At 48.2% G+C, this 18,286-nt stretch overlaps 1 protein-coding gene across 1 annotated transcript in view; it reads left to right on the top strand.

Moving 5' to 3' along the window:
- Window positions 1-18,286, top strand: part of LOC144807000 (serpin-like protein HMSD) — a 109,748-nt gene that overhangs the window by 74,028 nt on the left and 17,434 nt on the right. Inside the window, exon 4 of the mRNA XM_078673057.1 lies at window positions 10,803-10,920. Within this exon, the coding sequence (XP_078529183.1) occupies window positions 10,803-10,920 (118 nt within the window). The remainder of the gene's footprint in view (window positions 1-10,802; window positions 10,921-18,286) is intronic.

Here is an 18,286-nt window from a genome sequence, read left to right as displayed (position 1 = left end):
GTACCCCCTGAGTCTCACTAACACAACCTAGCTAGTCGTGGAAATAATAATGCCAGATCCTCCGCCACTAACAAGCAGTGACTTCTTGTCACTGCCCGCCGACCATATAACACCTGTCGGGGGGGGGGGGGGGGAGAGACTCCAGCAGTTCCTTCCAGTCTGGGAAAGCATTACCACAGACAGGTGGGTGAGACAACTTATACAACACGGTTATTGTCTAGAACTAACCTCCACTCCACCCAACATACCCCCAAGGCACCGTCCTATGTCCGCAGAGCACATGCACTTAATGCAGCAAGAAGTCATATCCATGCTGCAAAAAGGGGCCATAGAACTCGTGCCTTTAGACCTTTAGACCAACAGGGTACAGGGGTGTATTCACTGTACTTCTTAATCCCAAAGAAAGACGGGTATCTCAGGCCCATTCTAGACCTCAGACCCTTAAACCAAAACATCCTATCAGAACACTTTCACATGCTCACTTTACAGCAAGGTCTGCCATTGCTCAGTCATGGGGATTTCCTAGCAACCCTAGATCTGAAGGATGCATGTTTCCACATTCCCATTCACCCCGTCACAGAAAATATCTCCGGTTCACCATCAACAACCAGCATTACCAGTTCAAGGTCCATTCCTTTCGGGGTCACTACAGCCCCCAGAGTGTTTACAAAATGCATAGCAACAGTGTCCGCATCTTCGGAGACAACACATCCATGTCTATCCGTATCTAGACGACTGGCTTGTCCAAGCAAGATCAGCCCAGCAATGTGCCAGCCACATGTCCCGCACAATTCACCTCCTACACAGTCTAGGATTTTCACTAAATTAACAAAAGTCTCATCTTCAACCCGCACCTGTACAACAGTACTTGGGCACAGTGATAAACACTCTTACTGCCACAGCGCAGCCAAACTCAGCGAGAGTCAACCGCATGCGGGTGCTGATTCAAAAATTCAGGCCGCAACACTCACTCCCAGCGCAAGTGTTCATGCAACTAATAGGCATGATGGCTTCTGCATCTTTATAGTCCCTCACACAAGGCTACACATGTGTCCGCTTCAGGACTGCTTGGCATGACAGTGGAACCAGGCTCAAGGACCGCTAAAAGACCTAGTGTTGGTGACCGGTCGCGCATACAACTTTCTGCATTGGTGGAACACACAAAACCTTTGCAGGGGGCGCCCGTTCCAAGAGCCTGTACCACAGATAGTACTGACTGCGGACGCATCTCTCCAGGGCTGGGGAGCACATGTCCTCCATTATACAGTGCGGGGACTATGGACACCGCAACAGCAGAAGATGCACATCAACCTACTGGAACTGATGGCAATCTTCATGGCGATGAAGGCATTCAAGTTGCATCTCTGCAACAAAGTCCTGCTGATCCGGACGGACAACATGACTGCGATGTATTACATCCAAAAGCAGGGGGGAACACACTCTCCACAATTGTCACACCTATCACAGTGCATGTGGAAGTGGGCCATTCAAAGGAACATGTTCCTCATGGCGGAACACCTCCCAGGCAAGGACAACCAGATGGCGGTCCTGCTCAGCATACAGCCATCAGATGTACGAGTGAGAGATACATTCCTCAGTGCTCCAACCATATTTCCAGCAGTGGGGTCATCCAGAGATGGACCTCTTCACCACACATGAAAACACAAAATGCCGCACCTTCGCCGCCAGGTTCCCACACCCGCAGTCTCAGGGCAATGCGATATGGATGAACTGGTCAAACAGATTTGTGTACGCCTTTCCTCCAGCACCACTCATACCGCTGGTAGCACGCAAACTGAGGCAACACTCCTTGACGCTCATCCTAGTTGCTCCAAAGTGGGCACGGCAGGCATGGTACACCACGTTCCTGGAACTTTCCGTGGTTCCCCACCAGCGCCTAAGACTCACATCCAGTCTCCTCACTCAGAGCCATGGAGACATTCAGCACCCAGATCCGCTGCAGTTGAGCCTTGCAATATGGCTCCTGAGGTCATAGTTTGGCTACCTAAGCCTACCTCCTGACTGTATGGACATCATAAAGGAGGCTAGGCGACCTACCACCAGGGCCTGCTACGCAGCAAAAATGGAAGCGTTTTGTTATCTATTGCTCCAATAATAACATGAGTCCCCTTGATGCTTCCACGCAAAACCTCCTGTTATTTGCTGCACCTATACAGGTGTAATCTAGCGTATAGTTCCATCCGGATACATTTAGCTGCAATGGCGACTTATCTTCAAAATGGACAGCACCTATCCCTTTTCAGAGTACCAGCCATTAAAGCTTTTTTGGAGGGACTGAAAAGGGTCATTCCTCCAAGACACCCGCCTTCGCCGGTCTGGAACCTCAACCTAGTCCTCACCAGGCTCATGGGCCCACCATTTGAACCTCTCCACTCTTGCGAGATACAATTTCTCCCATGGAAAGTGGCCTTTCTAGTCGCAATTACGTCGCTACGACGAGTTGGCGAGCTGCAAGCCCTCACTATTCAGGAGCCTTTCATTCAAATTCATGCTAATAGGGTTGTGCTACGCACCAACCCCAAGTTTATGCCCAAGGTAGTGTCACAGTTCCACATTAACCAAACTATTAAACTACCTGTATTCTTCCCAAATCCTGATTCAGTGGCAAACGGAGCACTACACACACTTGATGTTTAAAGGGCTCTCCTGTATTACATAGACAGGACTAAAGACTTCAGGAAAACTAAACAACTGTTCATTGCCTTCTCTCCACAGCACAAAGGCAACCCAATCTCTAAATCAGGTATAGCCCGATGGATTGTTAAGTGCATCCAGATCTGTTATCAAAAGGCTAAACGCACGTTAACAGTTCCCCCCCCAAGAGCGCATTCCACACGCAAATTAGGGGCATCCATGGCTTTCCTAGGTAAGATTCCTCTAGCGGACATATGTAGAGCAGCTACATAGACCACCATACACACATTCACCAAACACTACTGCGTGGATGTACACTCAAAACGGCAAGCTGCTGTAGGTCAGGCTGTTCTCAGAACTCTTTCAGACTGCTGCAGCTGGCACGGGCAACCGCCACTAAGGAGGGTACTACTATTTATTCTATGCATAGATATAAATTCAGCAGCCCACATGCCTCGAACGGAATATGCTACTTACCAGTATGCATCTGTTCTTGGCACGTAGGGCTGCTGACATTTATATCGCCCGCACTCCTCCCCGGTGCCTGTCGCAGCTGTAGCACTCAGATTTATTCTAACGCATTGTCATCACTTACTGTATCACACTCCATCTCTGTCACAATGGCGCAAAACAATCTGAGCATGGAGGGGATGCCCATGCGCACTGTAGTCCAGGTGAGGAGCCACCTATCTCGTGATACTTCGAAGACTCTTCCAGGACAACAATGTGCAATCATCCGGACCCAACACTAGGCGGCGATCTATGCATAGATATAAATGTCAGCAGCCCTATATGCCAAGAACAGATGCATACTGGTAAGTAGCATATTCCATACTATGTCTGAGAAATTATATAATTTAGTAAAAAGCTACCAGATAGTCCCAAGGATTGAAAGTGATCACAATCCACAAGTGGTTCTCTTTGATCTAGCTCTGGAATATCTGCCAGAAACTAGGACTCTGAAAAAAGCTCCAACAGCTTTTAATCTTTAAAGGCTAAGATGGAATGAAAAAACTGAGAAATATTTTGGGAGTCCATAGCTGTTTAATACAGGATGTGCAGTCTGCTAATGGTGAAGGGAAATCCATGGTTGATTTATGGTCACATTTGTGTGACGAATTGTTGGCTAAATTTGCTAGGGATAAGCCCTCTAGGGGTGTAACGCTGAACCCTAAGAAACCAGGGTGGTGGTCTTTCCACCTACTATATCTAAAAAGAAGGTTTAATAAAGCAATAGGATTACTGTACAGGAATAAAAAAAGGCTATCGCTGTTTATATCTCTTAAAATTAGAGTTAAAACAGGGATATAAGCGGGAAATTTGGAGAGGAAAGCAAGCTCATTAGGAATCAACATGGGCAAAGATACATCATGCTTGTAAATCCAAAGATCTGCGGTTATTTTGAAGCATAATTAACAAGATCGAGAATGGTTATAATAGAAGCAATAGTGCTAATGTAGATGAAGCAAGTTGGGTGAACACCGCTACTTGAGCGGGCCCGGTTCCTGGGTTGTCGGGGGTCTCCCGAGTTGGACAAACGGGCGCCATCTTGGGAAGGGCACTGGCGCTCTTTCAGCGCCATATTGAGTGTCTTGGTGGTGCGCTCTGATCCTTACCTGGAGGCACTACTTAAGGCGATCTTTGCAGTATTTGCACCTTGATAGGAATCGTTTGCCAGGTGCTGGCAGCTCATTACAGCTTTGGCGCTGCGTGGAGAGCACGCTCCGTTTTTAAATCCTCGTTTTGTATTTCTGTTCGTTTCCCCTGTTTTTATCTGAAGGGCTTTCTGGGGCTCTCCCCTTACCTGCACATTAATTTGTAGAACACCGCTACTTGAACGGGCCCGGTTCCTGGGTGGTCGGGGGTCTCCCGAGTTGGACAAACGGGCGCCATCTTGGGAAGGGCACTGACGCTCTTTCAGCGCCATATTGAGTGTCTTGGTGGTGCGCTCTGATCCTTACCTGGAGGCACTATTTAAACCAGTCCTCTGAGCACAGCGGGATCGCGCAGCGGGTCGGCCTTCGCTTTGCCTGAGTCTTGCCTGAGTCTTGCCTGTCTGCGCCCCGGAGGTGGCGGAGGGGCGGACGGGCCGGGTGCCCCTGAGCTCTTCGCAGGGGTTAGCAGGATGGGCTATTATTCGTCGCAGGAACTCCGCTCCCTGCAAAACATGTCTGGTACTTGTTGCTCTGTTTTCCTGGACGCTATAGGGGTAAGAGGCTCTGTCCTGGATGTGGCTGGACACCCGTCGGGGTGCCGACCGTGATGCCACAGAGGGAAGAGGCTGGAATTAAACATCTCTGCCTACTTCTCAATACCAGATCTGTGTGCAGACACGCTTTGGAGATTTATGATCTCCTTGCGACGGAACAACCACTGTGTGTGTTGCTAACGGAAACATGGTTGGGTGAGTCTTCCAATCCGTATATCTTGACGGACATTCCATCTCAGTATAACCTCTTCCGTCAAGATAGACCGAAGGGGAGGGGAGGGGGGGTGGCTCTTGTTGTAGATAAGCGGGCTACCTGTTCCATCATTCTGATGGAACCAATTGCAAGTTCCGAGACCCTGGCATTTTCCATTACTCTAGCCCCCCATCAAGCTTTTAGTGGGTTGTTGGTCTACAGACCCCCTGGCCCGGTGGGATCTTTTTTTGACGATCTCCAAGCTGCAGTGGCAGGGTTAGCTTTGAGGGTGGAGCATTGCGTGTTGGCAGATTTTAATTTCCATATGTATGAGGGCGAGGTCCAGATGTGATTAAGCTATCTGACATCACGGCTCCCCTTGGTCTGGTGCCTTTTCTATCTGGCCCCACCCATGACAAGGGTCACACTCTGGATCAGGTTTTCTCCACTGCGCCGTTGGAGGACATAGCGCTTGTCCCGGTGCTTTGGTCCGACCACATGCTCGCTAGGTTCTGTATTCGTGGTAGAGAGAAACTGTATAGTACTGCGCCCAGACCACAGGGGTCTGCCTCTAGGGCACTCCATCTTGTGACTCCTGAGACCTTAGCTCAGGCCTTTTTTGAGCATCCGTGTCCCCTCACAGGTGACTTAGAGCAGGATGTGGACTCCTTGCAGCTGTGGCTGACAGATAGGTTGAATGATCTTGCCCCTGTGCGGGTGCCTAAGGCTACTTTTTAACGGGTCTCTGCTCCGTGGTTCACGGAAGTGCTATTCTCCGCCCGCCGCCAGTGTAAGGTGGCTGAGAGAGCTTGGCGCTCCCAGTATGACCCGGTGGCTAAACTTGCATACAGGACTGTGATCAAAGCCTATCACCGCGACATCCTTCGCGAGAAAAAGGACTTCTTGGCTAGAAGGATTGAGGCAGCTTCTAACTCCTGCAAGGAGATCTTTACGGTGGTAAGGGAGTTCATAACCCCTAGATCTCATCTTTCTCAAACCTCTCCCTCTGAGTCTTGGGCCTGCGATCTGGCTCAGTTTTTTACTAATAAGATCAAATCGATCCAGGACTCCTTTTTGGGGAAGTCAGTGGAAGTTCATCCCAGCTGTGGGGTTGGGCTAGACTCTGTGCCTACTCCTGACTCGGTTTTGTCAGTCTTCCCGCCCATTTCTTTCTCTACATCAAGGGCACTCTTAGCCAACCTTAAATCTGGGTCACCGCTTGACCCTTGTCCGGCCAAATTTTTGGCGAGGATGGCTGATGTGGTTAATCCACTGTTCAACCCACTTCTGAACCGCTCTTTGAGGGAAGGGATGGTCCCGCAGGCCTGGAAGCGGGCCATGGTGATCCCCCCCCCCCCCCTTCTCAAGAATCCGGGGTTAGATCCTGAGGCGCCGGCCAACTATAGGCCTATATCGCTGCTTCCAGCGTTGCCAAAAATTACGGAAAAGCACGTTCATAGTGTGCTCTCAGTTTTTCTGGAGTCTAATAATTTGCTGCACCCGTCTCAATCTGGCTTCTGGCCCAATTTGAGTACCGAGACGGCGTTGTTAGAGGTGTCTGAAGCTATTAGGGAGATTCTTGATTCTGGAGGCAAAGCCATGCTTATTATGCTTGATCTGTCGGCGGCTTTCGACACCGTCCCCCATGAGGGGCTCCTCGCCAGACTTTACAACATCGGTCTGAGGGGGACGGTGTTCAGCTGGTTTACATCTTTTCTAGCTGGCCGTCGATAAATGGTCTGGGTCCCCCCCGGGTTCTGCTGAGATGCCGCCATTGGGAGTCGGAGTTCCGCAGGGTTCGGTGTTGAGCCCGACTTTTTTTAACATCTTTATGACCCCTTTGGCGGCACTGGTGGAGTTGTACGGGGCCCAGATCGTTTCCTACGCCGATGACACCCAGCTTCTCTTCACATGTAGGAAAGGGGAGGATTTTGATGAAGGGAGCATTCGGGATTGTCTCGGGGTGGTGGTCAACTGGTTCCAGCGCAACAGCCTTAAATGTCACTCCGACAAGTCGGAGGTGTTGTTTTTTGGCTGTGCTGCGGACCCTGATTGGCATGCATGGTGGCCGACAGACATGTTTCCCCCAGCTCAGGCATCCCAGGTGGCCAAAAACCTGGGAGTTAAGATCGACAACAATCTGACAATGATCTCAGATTCTCGGCCTCACGGGCTCATGTTTTGGCATCCTTAGGATGCTCCGGAAGTTTCTTCCTTTGCTCCCTGAAGAGCACAGGAAGATAACGGTGCAAGCTTTGATAGGCTCCAGATTGGACTACGCCAACGCACTTTACCTGGGTCTTCCGGATTATTTATTGCAGCGATTACAGGTCGTGCAGAATTCTGCGGCACGTGCCATTTTTGGCCTTCACAGGCGAGCCAGAGTGTCCGGTCTTTTACAGGTACGTCATTGGTTGCCTATCCGCAAGCGGATAGTTTTCAAGGCACTGACCCTGGCTCATAAAGCGCTTTTTGGTCTTGGAGCTAAATATCTCCAACGTAGGCTTGCTTTCTATCGTCCTGTCAGAGCATTGCGCTCTAATTCTCTGTCTCTTGCTGTGGTACCTCGAGTCAGGAAGGCCCGGATTGGGGGACGGTCCTTTGGTTTGAGGGCGCCCCAGCTTTGGAACGCTCTGCCACTGGCCTTACGTTGCACTTCTGATCTGTTGTCTTTTAGGAGAGGCCTAAAAACGTGGCTTTTTACTCTTTAGTTGTGCTGTTCAGTTGTTCTCTGAGTATCTGTGTTTGTTATGTTTTTGAGCTGCCACAATAAAGCGCCGGGACACTCCGTTGGAGTAGCCGTTGCGTTATACAAAATAAAGTTAACATAACATAACTTTTTGAATTAAAAAATCGATACCCAAGGCCCAGCGTTTGACAAGGGTAATAGTAATGGTCCTACCTACATGTATAAAATAACAAATGGAGGGAGGCCGGATTGTACTCATCCCCCTCAATGTACTGTGGATATTGAGCTCTGGTCGCTCGATAAAGTAAAAAAAAGTGATAAATAAGATTAGATCCAGTGGAGCGCCAGGTATTCCGAATGCAATATTTAAAGCTAAATTAAGTAATTGTTTAATGATGTACTTAAATCAGGCCTTATCCCGTTATCATGGCATGGAAGTATTATACAACCAATATACAAATGTGGCCGCCAGGATAATCGGTTAATAATCGCTTAATCACACTAGATACAAAACTTTCCCCAGTTGCCTGTTGGATGAGTTAGAGGCTTTGGCCACAAAAGAGTAGCTTATTCCCAACTTTCAAACTGGCTTTAGAAGGGGTGAATCAACTCATACTAATTTGATTTTATTCTCCCTATTAGGTGTGAGAGCCAGAACTAGGATGTAAAGATTATATATGTGTTTTATTGATTTAAAAGCCGCATTTGATTCTGTGCCACAAAATACTCTTTGGTGGAAGTTAAGGAATTGGAGTATATCGGAAACTCTACTAAAAATGATTATACTTTTATACTGTGAAACCTGGGTGCAGATCAAAATTGTCGATGGAAAACATATGACCCGTCGTTTGGCTACTAATGTCGGATTGAAACAAGGCTGTGTTTTGGCTCCTTGCCTTTTTAATTTTTTCATGGCCGATCTGCCAGCTCATTTTAAAAATATTAAATCGCATTCGCCTTCGATTTATGGTAAGGAGATTAAGTATCTTCAATATGCAGACGATACCATCTTAATGAGCCAAACAATCATAGGGTTAAAAAGGTAATCGATTCTTTTAATTCTTATGTCGTACAAAATGGACTAACAATTAATATAAAAAAGACAAAAATAAAGACTATGGGAAAAGGGAAACCGAGGATTAAAGAATGGAAGATCAACAGCCTGGTAATTGAAAATGTTAAATCATATAAATATCTAGGGACTACTTTTGATGACGGACTGATATTTAGGCAGCATTTTAATAATCTTGAACCCAGGGGTTCCTCTCTCGCATTTGCCTTTAGAAAATTAAGAGACAAATTATCATGCCCTAACTATGAACATCTAATGAAGGTGATGAGAGCAGAGTTAATTCAATCTTTGGACTATTGTTCCATCATCTTTAGGGGCAAAGACGCGAAATTGCTCGACGATGTAGAAATTAGGACATATAAAACCGTTCTTAAGATCCCTAAATCTATCAGTCGTGCCAATATAAGATTGGAATTTGGATTGAAGAACCAATTACTGGCGCGACAATCATAATTTTTGAAGTCCATATTATCATTAGTCCGTTCAGAGGAAGGATCTTTAGTAAAGCTGTGTTGGCTCGAAATTTCAGAAGGTGAATATTCGAAGAATTGGCAGCTGTACTTAAATGAATGCTTATGTAATTTTTGAATGCTCCAAATTAGTAGATGAAATGAGAGTAGAATAGTCTTTAAGAAAGAAATTAATCAAACGGCTGCAATACTAACGACTATAGCGGATCAGGAGGACTTAAGGAAAAAAAAATCATTTCTGGTCAATTGCTAACTCTTTTGGTTGGTTGTCTCACCAACCCTATTTGTCATATCATCTAAGACCTTTGATTAAGAATACATGTATGCACTTGAGGTTGGGAAGATATCCGACAAAAGATGGAATTCCAAAATGGGATAATAAATGGTCATCGAGGCAGGCTTTGTGGGCTAAGGGAGGAAACACTAATGCATATTGTAACTTTCTGCCCAGCCTTGGCAAACGCTCGGAAGTCTATCCTTAAACCAATTTTTAATGAACTAGGAGTATGTATGAATGCAATTATTACCTGTTTGAGTGGGGTCGATATTAAACTTATTCATCTTTTTGTTAAGTTCATCATTATTGCAGAAAAGAAATTCAAAAGAGTTGATGGACGAAGTAAATGTATTTTGCGGTAAAATATCTTAGGAATATAACTGGAGAGCTGTTTGAAGTATAATGTTATACCAGCTTAAGGGGCTAGTAGTACAATCTAATCTAGTGATGCACATTGCACTTTATTATTGCTTGCGAATGGAAAACAGCTAAACATTTGTATTTATAATACCTACTGCTAACACATGTCACTTTAGATAAATGCTGCTAAAATAGTATTTGCTGCTAGCATAAGACACTTTAGCAAGTATAATGCATTTTAATTATTTTTATGTAATGTTTTAATATTTTGTCAATGTCATTTATCAACTCATAACTGGTGGATCATTTTAAGGATGTTAATAGCTTTGTGTATATTTGTTTTTTTTTTTTTGGTTATATACAATTCTACTACTACTACTACTACTTACTGGTGACAGTGCAGTTACACTTGTGCCAGATCTGTAGTTCTAGCCCTGCTCTGCAGCACCATGCTCCTGTAACTGTCTTCGCCCTTCACTCACACGCCAGTGTATTTTGTACTGAAATCTCACATAATCTCGCATGACTATTATTCCACCTCCTGATAGTTGTCACTTCGGTCTTTTGCTGCTTCTCACCTTTGATTTTACTATTGCTTCCTCTGTATTTTACCTCCCTACCTTGATGTTTCTGCCCTTGAAAAGAAGCATGCACACTTTCCACCTTAAAGCCTCTTCTAGTCACCTTACTGACCCAACTATCTTGTACCTTCTGTCCACTCTGCAGGCTTCTCTCATGAGAGGTTTGCATCTTTGGTTATTTCTGCAGTTACCGCCTTGTTGATATTTTCGACCGAGGCTACTATGTTCCACACGTAGACTGAAATTTTGACTGATCTCTTGGTAACCCCCCACTTTGACCTTTCTCCTTTTTTCAGGGATTCCTGGATTCTTGCAATAAATACTACCTGTCAGAGCCAGAGCAAGTTGACTTCCAACAGGAATATGAAGGAGCCAGAGGACAAATTAATAACTGGGTAGAAGAAAAAACTGAAGGTGAGCACCTACTTATCACCCACATATCTTCAGCATTGGTGCATGCTACACGAAAGGTCTGCAGAACCTGTTTTGATCTGAAGTCTATAATCAGTTCTTTCATATGAAAAGTTACATTTCACAAACTGGATTTATTTATGTTTTTTTCTTTTTAAATCGAGCTGCACAAGTTTTTAAAGTGTGGTACAAGTTAAGGAACTGGAAAAGGGGTGTGCTATATTTTACTTGCAGTGAGTTCCCTAAAAATTCTAGCGGAGCGATATATCTCCTATTCCTCTTTATCATTAACTATCTCGAGTCCTCAGCTTCATTTTTGCCTAGATGACCAGTGATCTCCAAAGCTGGAAACCTGTAACCCTTTTGATGCACTTACACGCGTCTTTAATCTTACAGGAGGGGGCATTCTCTAGTCTGCTAAAACCGCTTCTACCATCCCTCGCACTTGAATCCATTTCCATATATCCGGTAGAAACGTGAACATTGGTGATGCCATTTTGAGTGACCGACCCCACTTCTGTGCTCAGACTGATGGGTCTGTACTAACCGTTCAAGAATCGTATATTTACAGAGACATCCTTTTTTTTCCTTTTATCTGGAACATTTCCGGTACATGGTGCAGCCTGCTGTTTATTCTAGTTTTCCAGAGCTGCTTAGCTATGCATTGGAGTGGAGTCTGTTTTGCACCAGACTTGAAATGCATACTCAACGGTGAAAATGAAGAAGTGTGGACACTGTTAAAATGTATTGATGTTTTTGCAAGGATAATATATGGTCCACTTTATTTGCACCATATATCCTAACTAGTGAAAAACTCTTAACCAGAATTGTTCTGTTGTTAATAATGTAGCCTGTCAGTACGTCACTCAGACGAACTTTAGTTACATTTTCTCATTGGAAAACAATGGGGCCATAAACATAAATGTTCATTAGCTTACAACCAAATGTTAGTTGATTCGCACAAGCTATGTTCACTTGCAAGTATCTTCTCAGAGAATGCAACTCACTGGTTGGTGAACAGTCACCAACACAGCTAGCAGTTGGCGTTAATTTCAAATGTAATCAGATTAGATACGAATCCTAGGAAAAACGGTCTTATTGTGAATATCCATGCCTCACTTTTCTTATCTTTTTCCATGCTCAATTAACATCCATTTGGCACTTAACTTATTGTTGATAGGAAGCTTGTAACTTGAAAAACCTGTTCATGGCATGTAGAGCAGTAGATATGCATGCTCTGAATGCCCATGCCATCTAGTTTTTTGATCGGACGTGTACAACTTGTTTCTCTTCGAAGAAATCTTTTGAGTCATACGGTATAGTGATTCTTCCTGAGACTGGTAATGTGCATGGGCATCGACTCCATAGTCAGATTGTTTTCCTATGCTATTGAGGTTGGACATGCTCTGCTGAGCCGCTGATTTGACGCCATGTGGAGCGCTTCATCAGGGCTTCTTGAGTCTTCCACTCCCAACAACTTTGGACAATCCGTCTTTGCACTGAGTTTTCACCACCTCTGCGGCGGTTCCTCCAATGCATCGGCGTCTTTGGTTTCGTCAACACCCTGCTCGTGCCTTTGCCCCTCTTGGGCGAATTCAATTGGATCAAGAATGCAATCAAAGTAATGGCAAAAAACCCCTTTCGCCACTGTTCAGTGCCTTTCCAAGTACGTGTGGGCAAATCAACATGCAGCTTGTAACCTCTTCCTGCCACAGGAGCATAACAAATACTCCTATTGTGACTGCTTCGGCTTCCGCTCCAAAAGGACCATCAGTATCATAGGAATGCTTGCTGCACAATGGAACTGTACCAAGATGGTGATATTCCCAACATCATTAGGGAAGACGTCTGAGAAGAAGTGGAAGATGAGGTTGAGTAAGCTGCAGCCTTTAGTCCAGAACCCAATTCACTTTCTGACTCTGGGATCCCAGACCTGCAGGCCACGCCAGGCCAGCGTTGGAAAATGGCAACAGTAAGTATGAGTTTTCACCATTAACTCACTGCCCCACCAGGGCCAGTCTTCAAACTCAAAATAGGGGACACCGTCTTCTGGGCTGCCACTGCCTCCCAGCAATAGGCAGCACTGATCTATGCCTTCAGATACAACTCTACACCTGTTGCTGAGCCAGCAACCTGAAACACTGCCCACATCCATGCCGACCGCTCCCTCAACAAACTCTGGGGTCTTGGCTCCGTCACCTAGGGGCACCTGAGAGTCAAAATTTCAGTCGACTTCTACTGCAGGTCTTGAGGTGCTTCCTGAAGCTGAGATGGTCCTGGGTCAGTCGTAGGTGGGTGGGGGAGGGAGTTCCAGGTCTTCGCTGCCAGGTGGAGAATGATCTTCCTCCGGAGGTGGTTCTGCAAATTCGTGGGATGATGGCGAGGGCGAGGCTGGTGGAGCGAAGCTGGCGGTGGGGGTGTAGAATGAGCGTCGGCTGAGGTAGTCGGGCCCATGTTGTGGAGCGCTTTGTGTGCGTGGGTGAGCATTCTGAACGTGATCCTTTTGTTGACGGGGAGCCAGTGGAGGTTTCTCAGGTGGGTGGTTATGTGGCTGTGGCGAGGATGAGTCGTGCGGCAGCGTTTTGTATGAGCTGGAGTCTAGTCTGAAGTTTGGCAGTGGTTCCTGTGTATAGGGCGTTCCCGTAGTCCAGTCGGCTGATGACGAGGGCCTGGGTGACTGTTCTTCTGGTGTCTGTGGGGATCCGCCGGAAGATCTTTTGAAGCATTCTCTGGGTGTTGAAGCATGAGGATGAGACGGCGTTGACTTGTTTGCTCATCGTGAGGGAGGAGTCCAGTATGAAACCCAGGTTGCGTGCCTGGTCCGTGGGTGTCGGTGCGGTTCCCAGCTCCAGGGGCCACCAGGAGTTATCCCAGGCAGATGGGGATTGTCCGAGGATGAGGACTTCTGTCTTGTCCGAGTTGAGCTTGAGACGGCTGTGCTTCATCCAGTCTGCTACTTCTTTCATCCCTTCCTGGAAGTTGGTTTTGGCGGTGGCTGGGTCCTTGGTGAGGGATAGTATCGGCTGGGTGTCGTTGGCGTAGGAGATGATGTTGATGTGTTTACGTGAGACTGTGGCGAGGGGGCTCATGTAGATATTGAAGAGTGTTGGGCTGAGGGAGGATCCTTGAGGAACGCCGCAGATTATCTCGGTGGCCACGGATTGGAAGGGGGGGGGAGGCGGACTCTCTGGGTTCTTCCGGAGAGGAGCGAGAGGATCCATTCCAGGGCCTTTCCTTTGATTCCAGTGTTGCTGAGGCGGTGTATTAGGGTGCGGTGGCATACGGTGTCAAAGGCTGCTGAGAGGTCCAGGAGGATGAGGGCAGCTGTTTCCCTGTTGTCTGTCAAGGTTCTGATGTTGTCTGTGGCTGCGATGAGGGCGATCTCGGTGCTGTGGTTGGCTCGGAATCCGGACCGGGGTCGAGCGAGTGTTTGTCCGCGAGGAAAGCAGTCAGCTGTTTGTTGACGGTCTTCTCGATGACTTTAGCTGGGAAGGGGAGGAGAGAGATGGGTCGGACATTCTTGAGGTCCTTGGGGTCTGCTGTGGGTTTCTTCAGGAGGGTGTTGATCTCTGCGTGTTTCCAGCTTTCAGGGAAGGTCGCCGACGTGACGGAGCGGTTTGACGTTTTGCAGGTGGGGTGCGATGGTGGTGCCGGCTTTGTTGAAGATGTGGTGGAGGCATGGGTCGGAGGGGGAGCCGGAGTGGATGGTGCTCATGACGTTGGTGGTGTCTTCAGTGCTGATGGGGGTCCAGGAGTTGATGGTGTTGCTGGGGGTCATTGATTTGGTGTCCAGAAGTAGTTTGGGGTCCGAAGCTGTCGTGCATGTCTGCAATTTTGCGGTGGAAGAATGTGGCGAGGGAGTTGCAGAGGTCTTGCGAAGGGGTGATGTCGTTGTTGCTGGCGTTGGGGTTGGAGAGCTCTTTGACTATGCTGAAGAGTTCCTTGCTGTTATGGGTGATGCCCAGTCGCTCTTTGAACGATGCTCTCTTGGTGGTCCGGATCTGCTGATGGTATTGGTGGTTGGCGGCTTTGAGGGTTGTCATGTTTTCTGTCGTCCGTTCTTGGTGCCAGGCCTTCTCGAGTGTTCGGCAGGTTTTCTTTGCGGTTTTGAGGGTGTCTGTGAACCATGAGGGTTTTGTGGTGGTGGTCTTGCTGTGGGTTTTTTCAGTGGGGGGAGGTCGCCGGCGCAGTTGGTGATCCACTGTGCGAAGTTGAGAGCTGTGTCGTTGGTGTCGGGTATGTTGGTGTCGACAGGTGGGTTCTGGCTCAGTGACTTGGTAAACTGGTCAGTGGTGACTCTGCTCCAGCATCTGCGGGGGATCCGATGCGTATGGTGGTGAGATGTAGTCTTTTTGAAAGTGAAGTGTATGCAACTGTGGTCGGTTCAGTGTAGTCCTGTGGAGTGGTTGAAGGCGACGTGGTTACTGGCGGAGAAGATGGCGTCGAGGGTGTGTCCAGCGAGGTGGGTGGGGGGAGTCCACCAGTTGCTTGAGACCAAGGTTGGCGAGATTGTCAAACAGGGTGGTGGTGGTGGTGTTGTCGTTGTTCTCCAGGTGAAAGTTCAGGACTCCTAGGAGGATGTATTTTGGTGAGGCTAAGGCATGCGGGCCGATGGTGTCGGCGATGGTTTCGCTGAATTGTGTGCGTGTGCCCGGGGGTCGATAGATGAGTGTTCCTCTGAGGGTGGTCCGGGGTGACAGTGTGGATCTGGAAGTGTAGGTGTTCGGCGGAGGAGATGGTGCCTTCGGCGTTGGTCGTGATGCTGATGGTGTTCCTGTAGATGATTGCGATCCCTCCTCCTGTGTTGTTGATGCGGTCTTTCCGTGTGATTTTGTAGCCGTCTGGGATGGCTATGGTGATGTCTAGCGCTGAGGAGGCGTTCATCCAGGTTTCCGTGAGGAAGGCAACGTCCGGTGTTGTTGTGTCGAGGAGGTCCCAGAGTTCGATGGCGTGCTTGTGAACTGAGCGGGTGTTGAGGAGGATGCACTTAAGGTGATTGTTGTTGCGGTTTGCTTTGGCGTGCGGGGGACGGGGTTTGAGGCAGGTGAATTTGCAGGCTTGACAGGTGAAGGGTCTGTGGGTGCGTCTGGGGGTAGCTTGATAGCAGGCAGGCGCTCGTCCGGTGTTGAGTGCGCTGAGGGTGGCGGTGTTGTATGTCAGTCGGTTGGTCTGGGTCCGACGAGGTCCAGGGGTTCTGGCGCTGGGCGCGGTCCAGGCGCAGACGGGCTTGCCTTTGGCACACCAGCTGCGCACCCGCTGCGCGCGTCCGCTGCGCTTCCGCGCGGCGTCCTCCATAAATGGCAAAGTGGGAGGGAGGAGCAGCTGGGAGGCGGGAGCAGGGCGGCCAATTGGCGTTGGGGGGCGTGGTGCAGAAGAAAAAGGGGCGGGCCGCAGGGGAGCAGGGAGCGGGGGGCACAGAGGCGGTAAAGTTACTGAGAGTCCAGAAAATAAACAGTCAGCAGGAAACAAACAGGGCACAAGGCAGATGCAATACAAGCAAAATACTCAGCAGCACGAGTGCGGCGGCGATCTTGTGGCGATGGGGCAGAAGTCCTGGTCACCTACGGGGAGCCGTGCGGTGCGTGGAGCGACCGGCCCTGCGAGCAGGGTCAAGGGACAATATAAAAAATGAACACAGGAAATGATAGGGGAATGGCGAAGATTCTCCAACACCACCATCATGTGTGCTCTTGACGTGGCTGACGCCTCTGCCAGAGAACTTAACTCCAGTGTCCTGATCTAAAAACACACTTTGCTCTGTCTTTGGCTTCAAGCCAGAAGTCCAAAAAAATCAGTCACAGCCAACACAATGGGAGCTATCCAGTCTCTATCCTCCCATGTAACTTTTCGTCACTCACAATTCTGTGACAGTGCCTAAGCCACCTCCCCAGAGGCCTCTACCTATTATCAGAGGTAGCACCACCAGCTACAAGCCTCCTGGGTCTATTTGAGGGAGTGCCTATAAGGGAAACCATTCCAAGTTCAGGGGTAGGTATGGGGATACTGAGGAAGCCTCACCCACCAAGCAGTGGCTTCCTCTTCCTCCCCGATCCCACAACACCTGTCTGGGGATGTCTCTGTGTCCCTTCAACAATGGTGAAACATCGCCTCAGACCAATGGGTTGTCCATTGTAGACCAGGGTTACTGCTTGAAGCTCACTGCCCCACTACGCAACAAATCCCCCTGCAAACACTTCCTCTCATTAGAATAACCGCTCCTCCAGAACGCATTCTTACTCAAGGGGGCCATAGAGCCCACTTATCCTCAACAACATGGCATACATGTGTACTCACTATACTGTCTAAATTCCCAAGAAAGACCAGTCTCTCAGGCCCATATTAGACCTCTAGCCCTTCAACCAGTACATCCTCTTGGAGCATTTCCACATTGTCACACTCCAGGACCTCATTCCATTATTGCAGCACGGCAACCTCATGGCTGCCCCGACTTGAAGGCTGCCTAGTTCCATATCATGTCAACCCTGCACATCGTTGCGACCTCAGGTTCATGGGGAGTGGGCACTTTCAGTTCAAAGTTCTACTCTTTGGTGTTACCACCGCCCCCAGAGTTTTCACCAACTGTCTTGCAGTAGTAGCCACCCATATCCGGAAAAAAGGCGTCCACGTCTTCCCATATCTTGACTTGCTGAGTGGAAGCAAGCAGCAGTTTTCGGTTCACACGCAGATGACCTTAGATTTCCTCCATGATCTAGGTTTAACCAATATTTTCACCTCCAACCCCTACAAAAACAGCCCTTTCTCAGGGCACTACTGTACTCGGTCAATCACTGGGGAAGCTTATCCCAGTCACACAGAGGTCCAAGCCTTCCAGCTCCTGCTGTCTCTTTCTGCCAAATTATCTTACCTTGAAAACAGTGATGTGCCTCCTCTGCATCATGGCCTCCTGCATCGCCATAGATTCCCATGCCTGCTTACACAAGCTTCCGCATCAAGAGTTCCTGGCAGCACAGTGGCCTCAATCGGAGGGCCTATGGAAGTGATAGTGTTTTGAGTCTGCAATCAATCTTTATCTAAGCCTAGCAACATTACAGCAGCCATTGTAATAGGCTCTGACTCTGAGGTCAGTCCGCCTACAACTTCATCTACAGTCAACATAACCGACTTACCAGTCCAAACAGCTTCAGAAGACTCAGAGGCCACTCTTTCCCCCCACAATGTGATTTTAAAGACTCTAACAGATCTTCGACAGGAAGCACAACCACACTTCCTGCAGCTGAGGGAAGACAATAGTAAAATGCAAAATTCCTTACAGGAGAGGACTAGTAAACTTGGGGGGATTACACAGGAAATCAAAGAACTGCAGCAAAGGGTGGTGGGTGTAGAAGAAGCGTTTGTTCGTACAGAGACT

This window comes from Lissotriton helveticus, unplaced genomic scaffold (assembly GCF_964261635.1).
Source record: "Lissotriton helveticus unplaced genomic scaffold, aLisHel1.1 SCAFFOLD_761, whole genome shotgun sequence".
Lineage (NCBI taxonomy): Eukaryota > Metazoa > Chordata > Amphibia > Caudata > Salamandridae > Lissotriton > Lissotriton helveticus.
The sequence above is the reverse complement of the archived record's forward strand: the minus strand, read 5'-3'. Positions and strand labels throughout refer to the sequence as shown.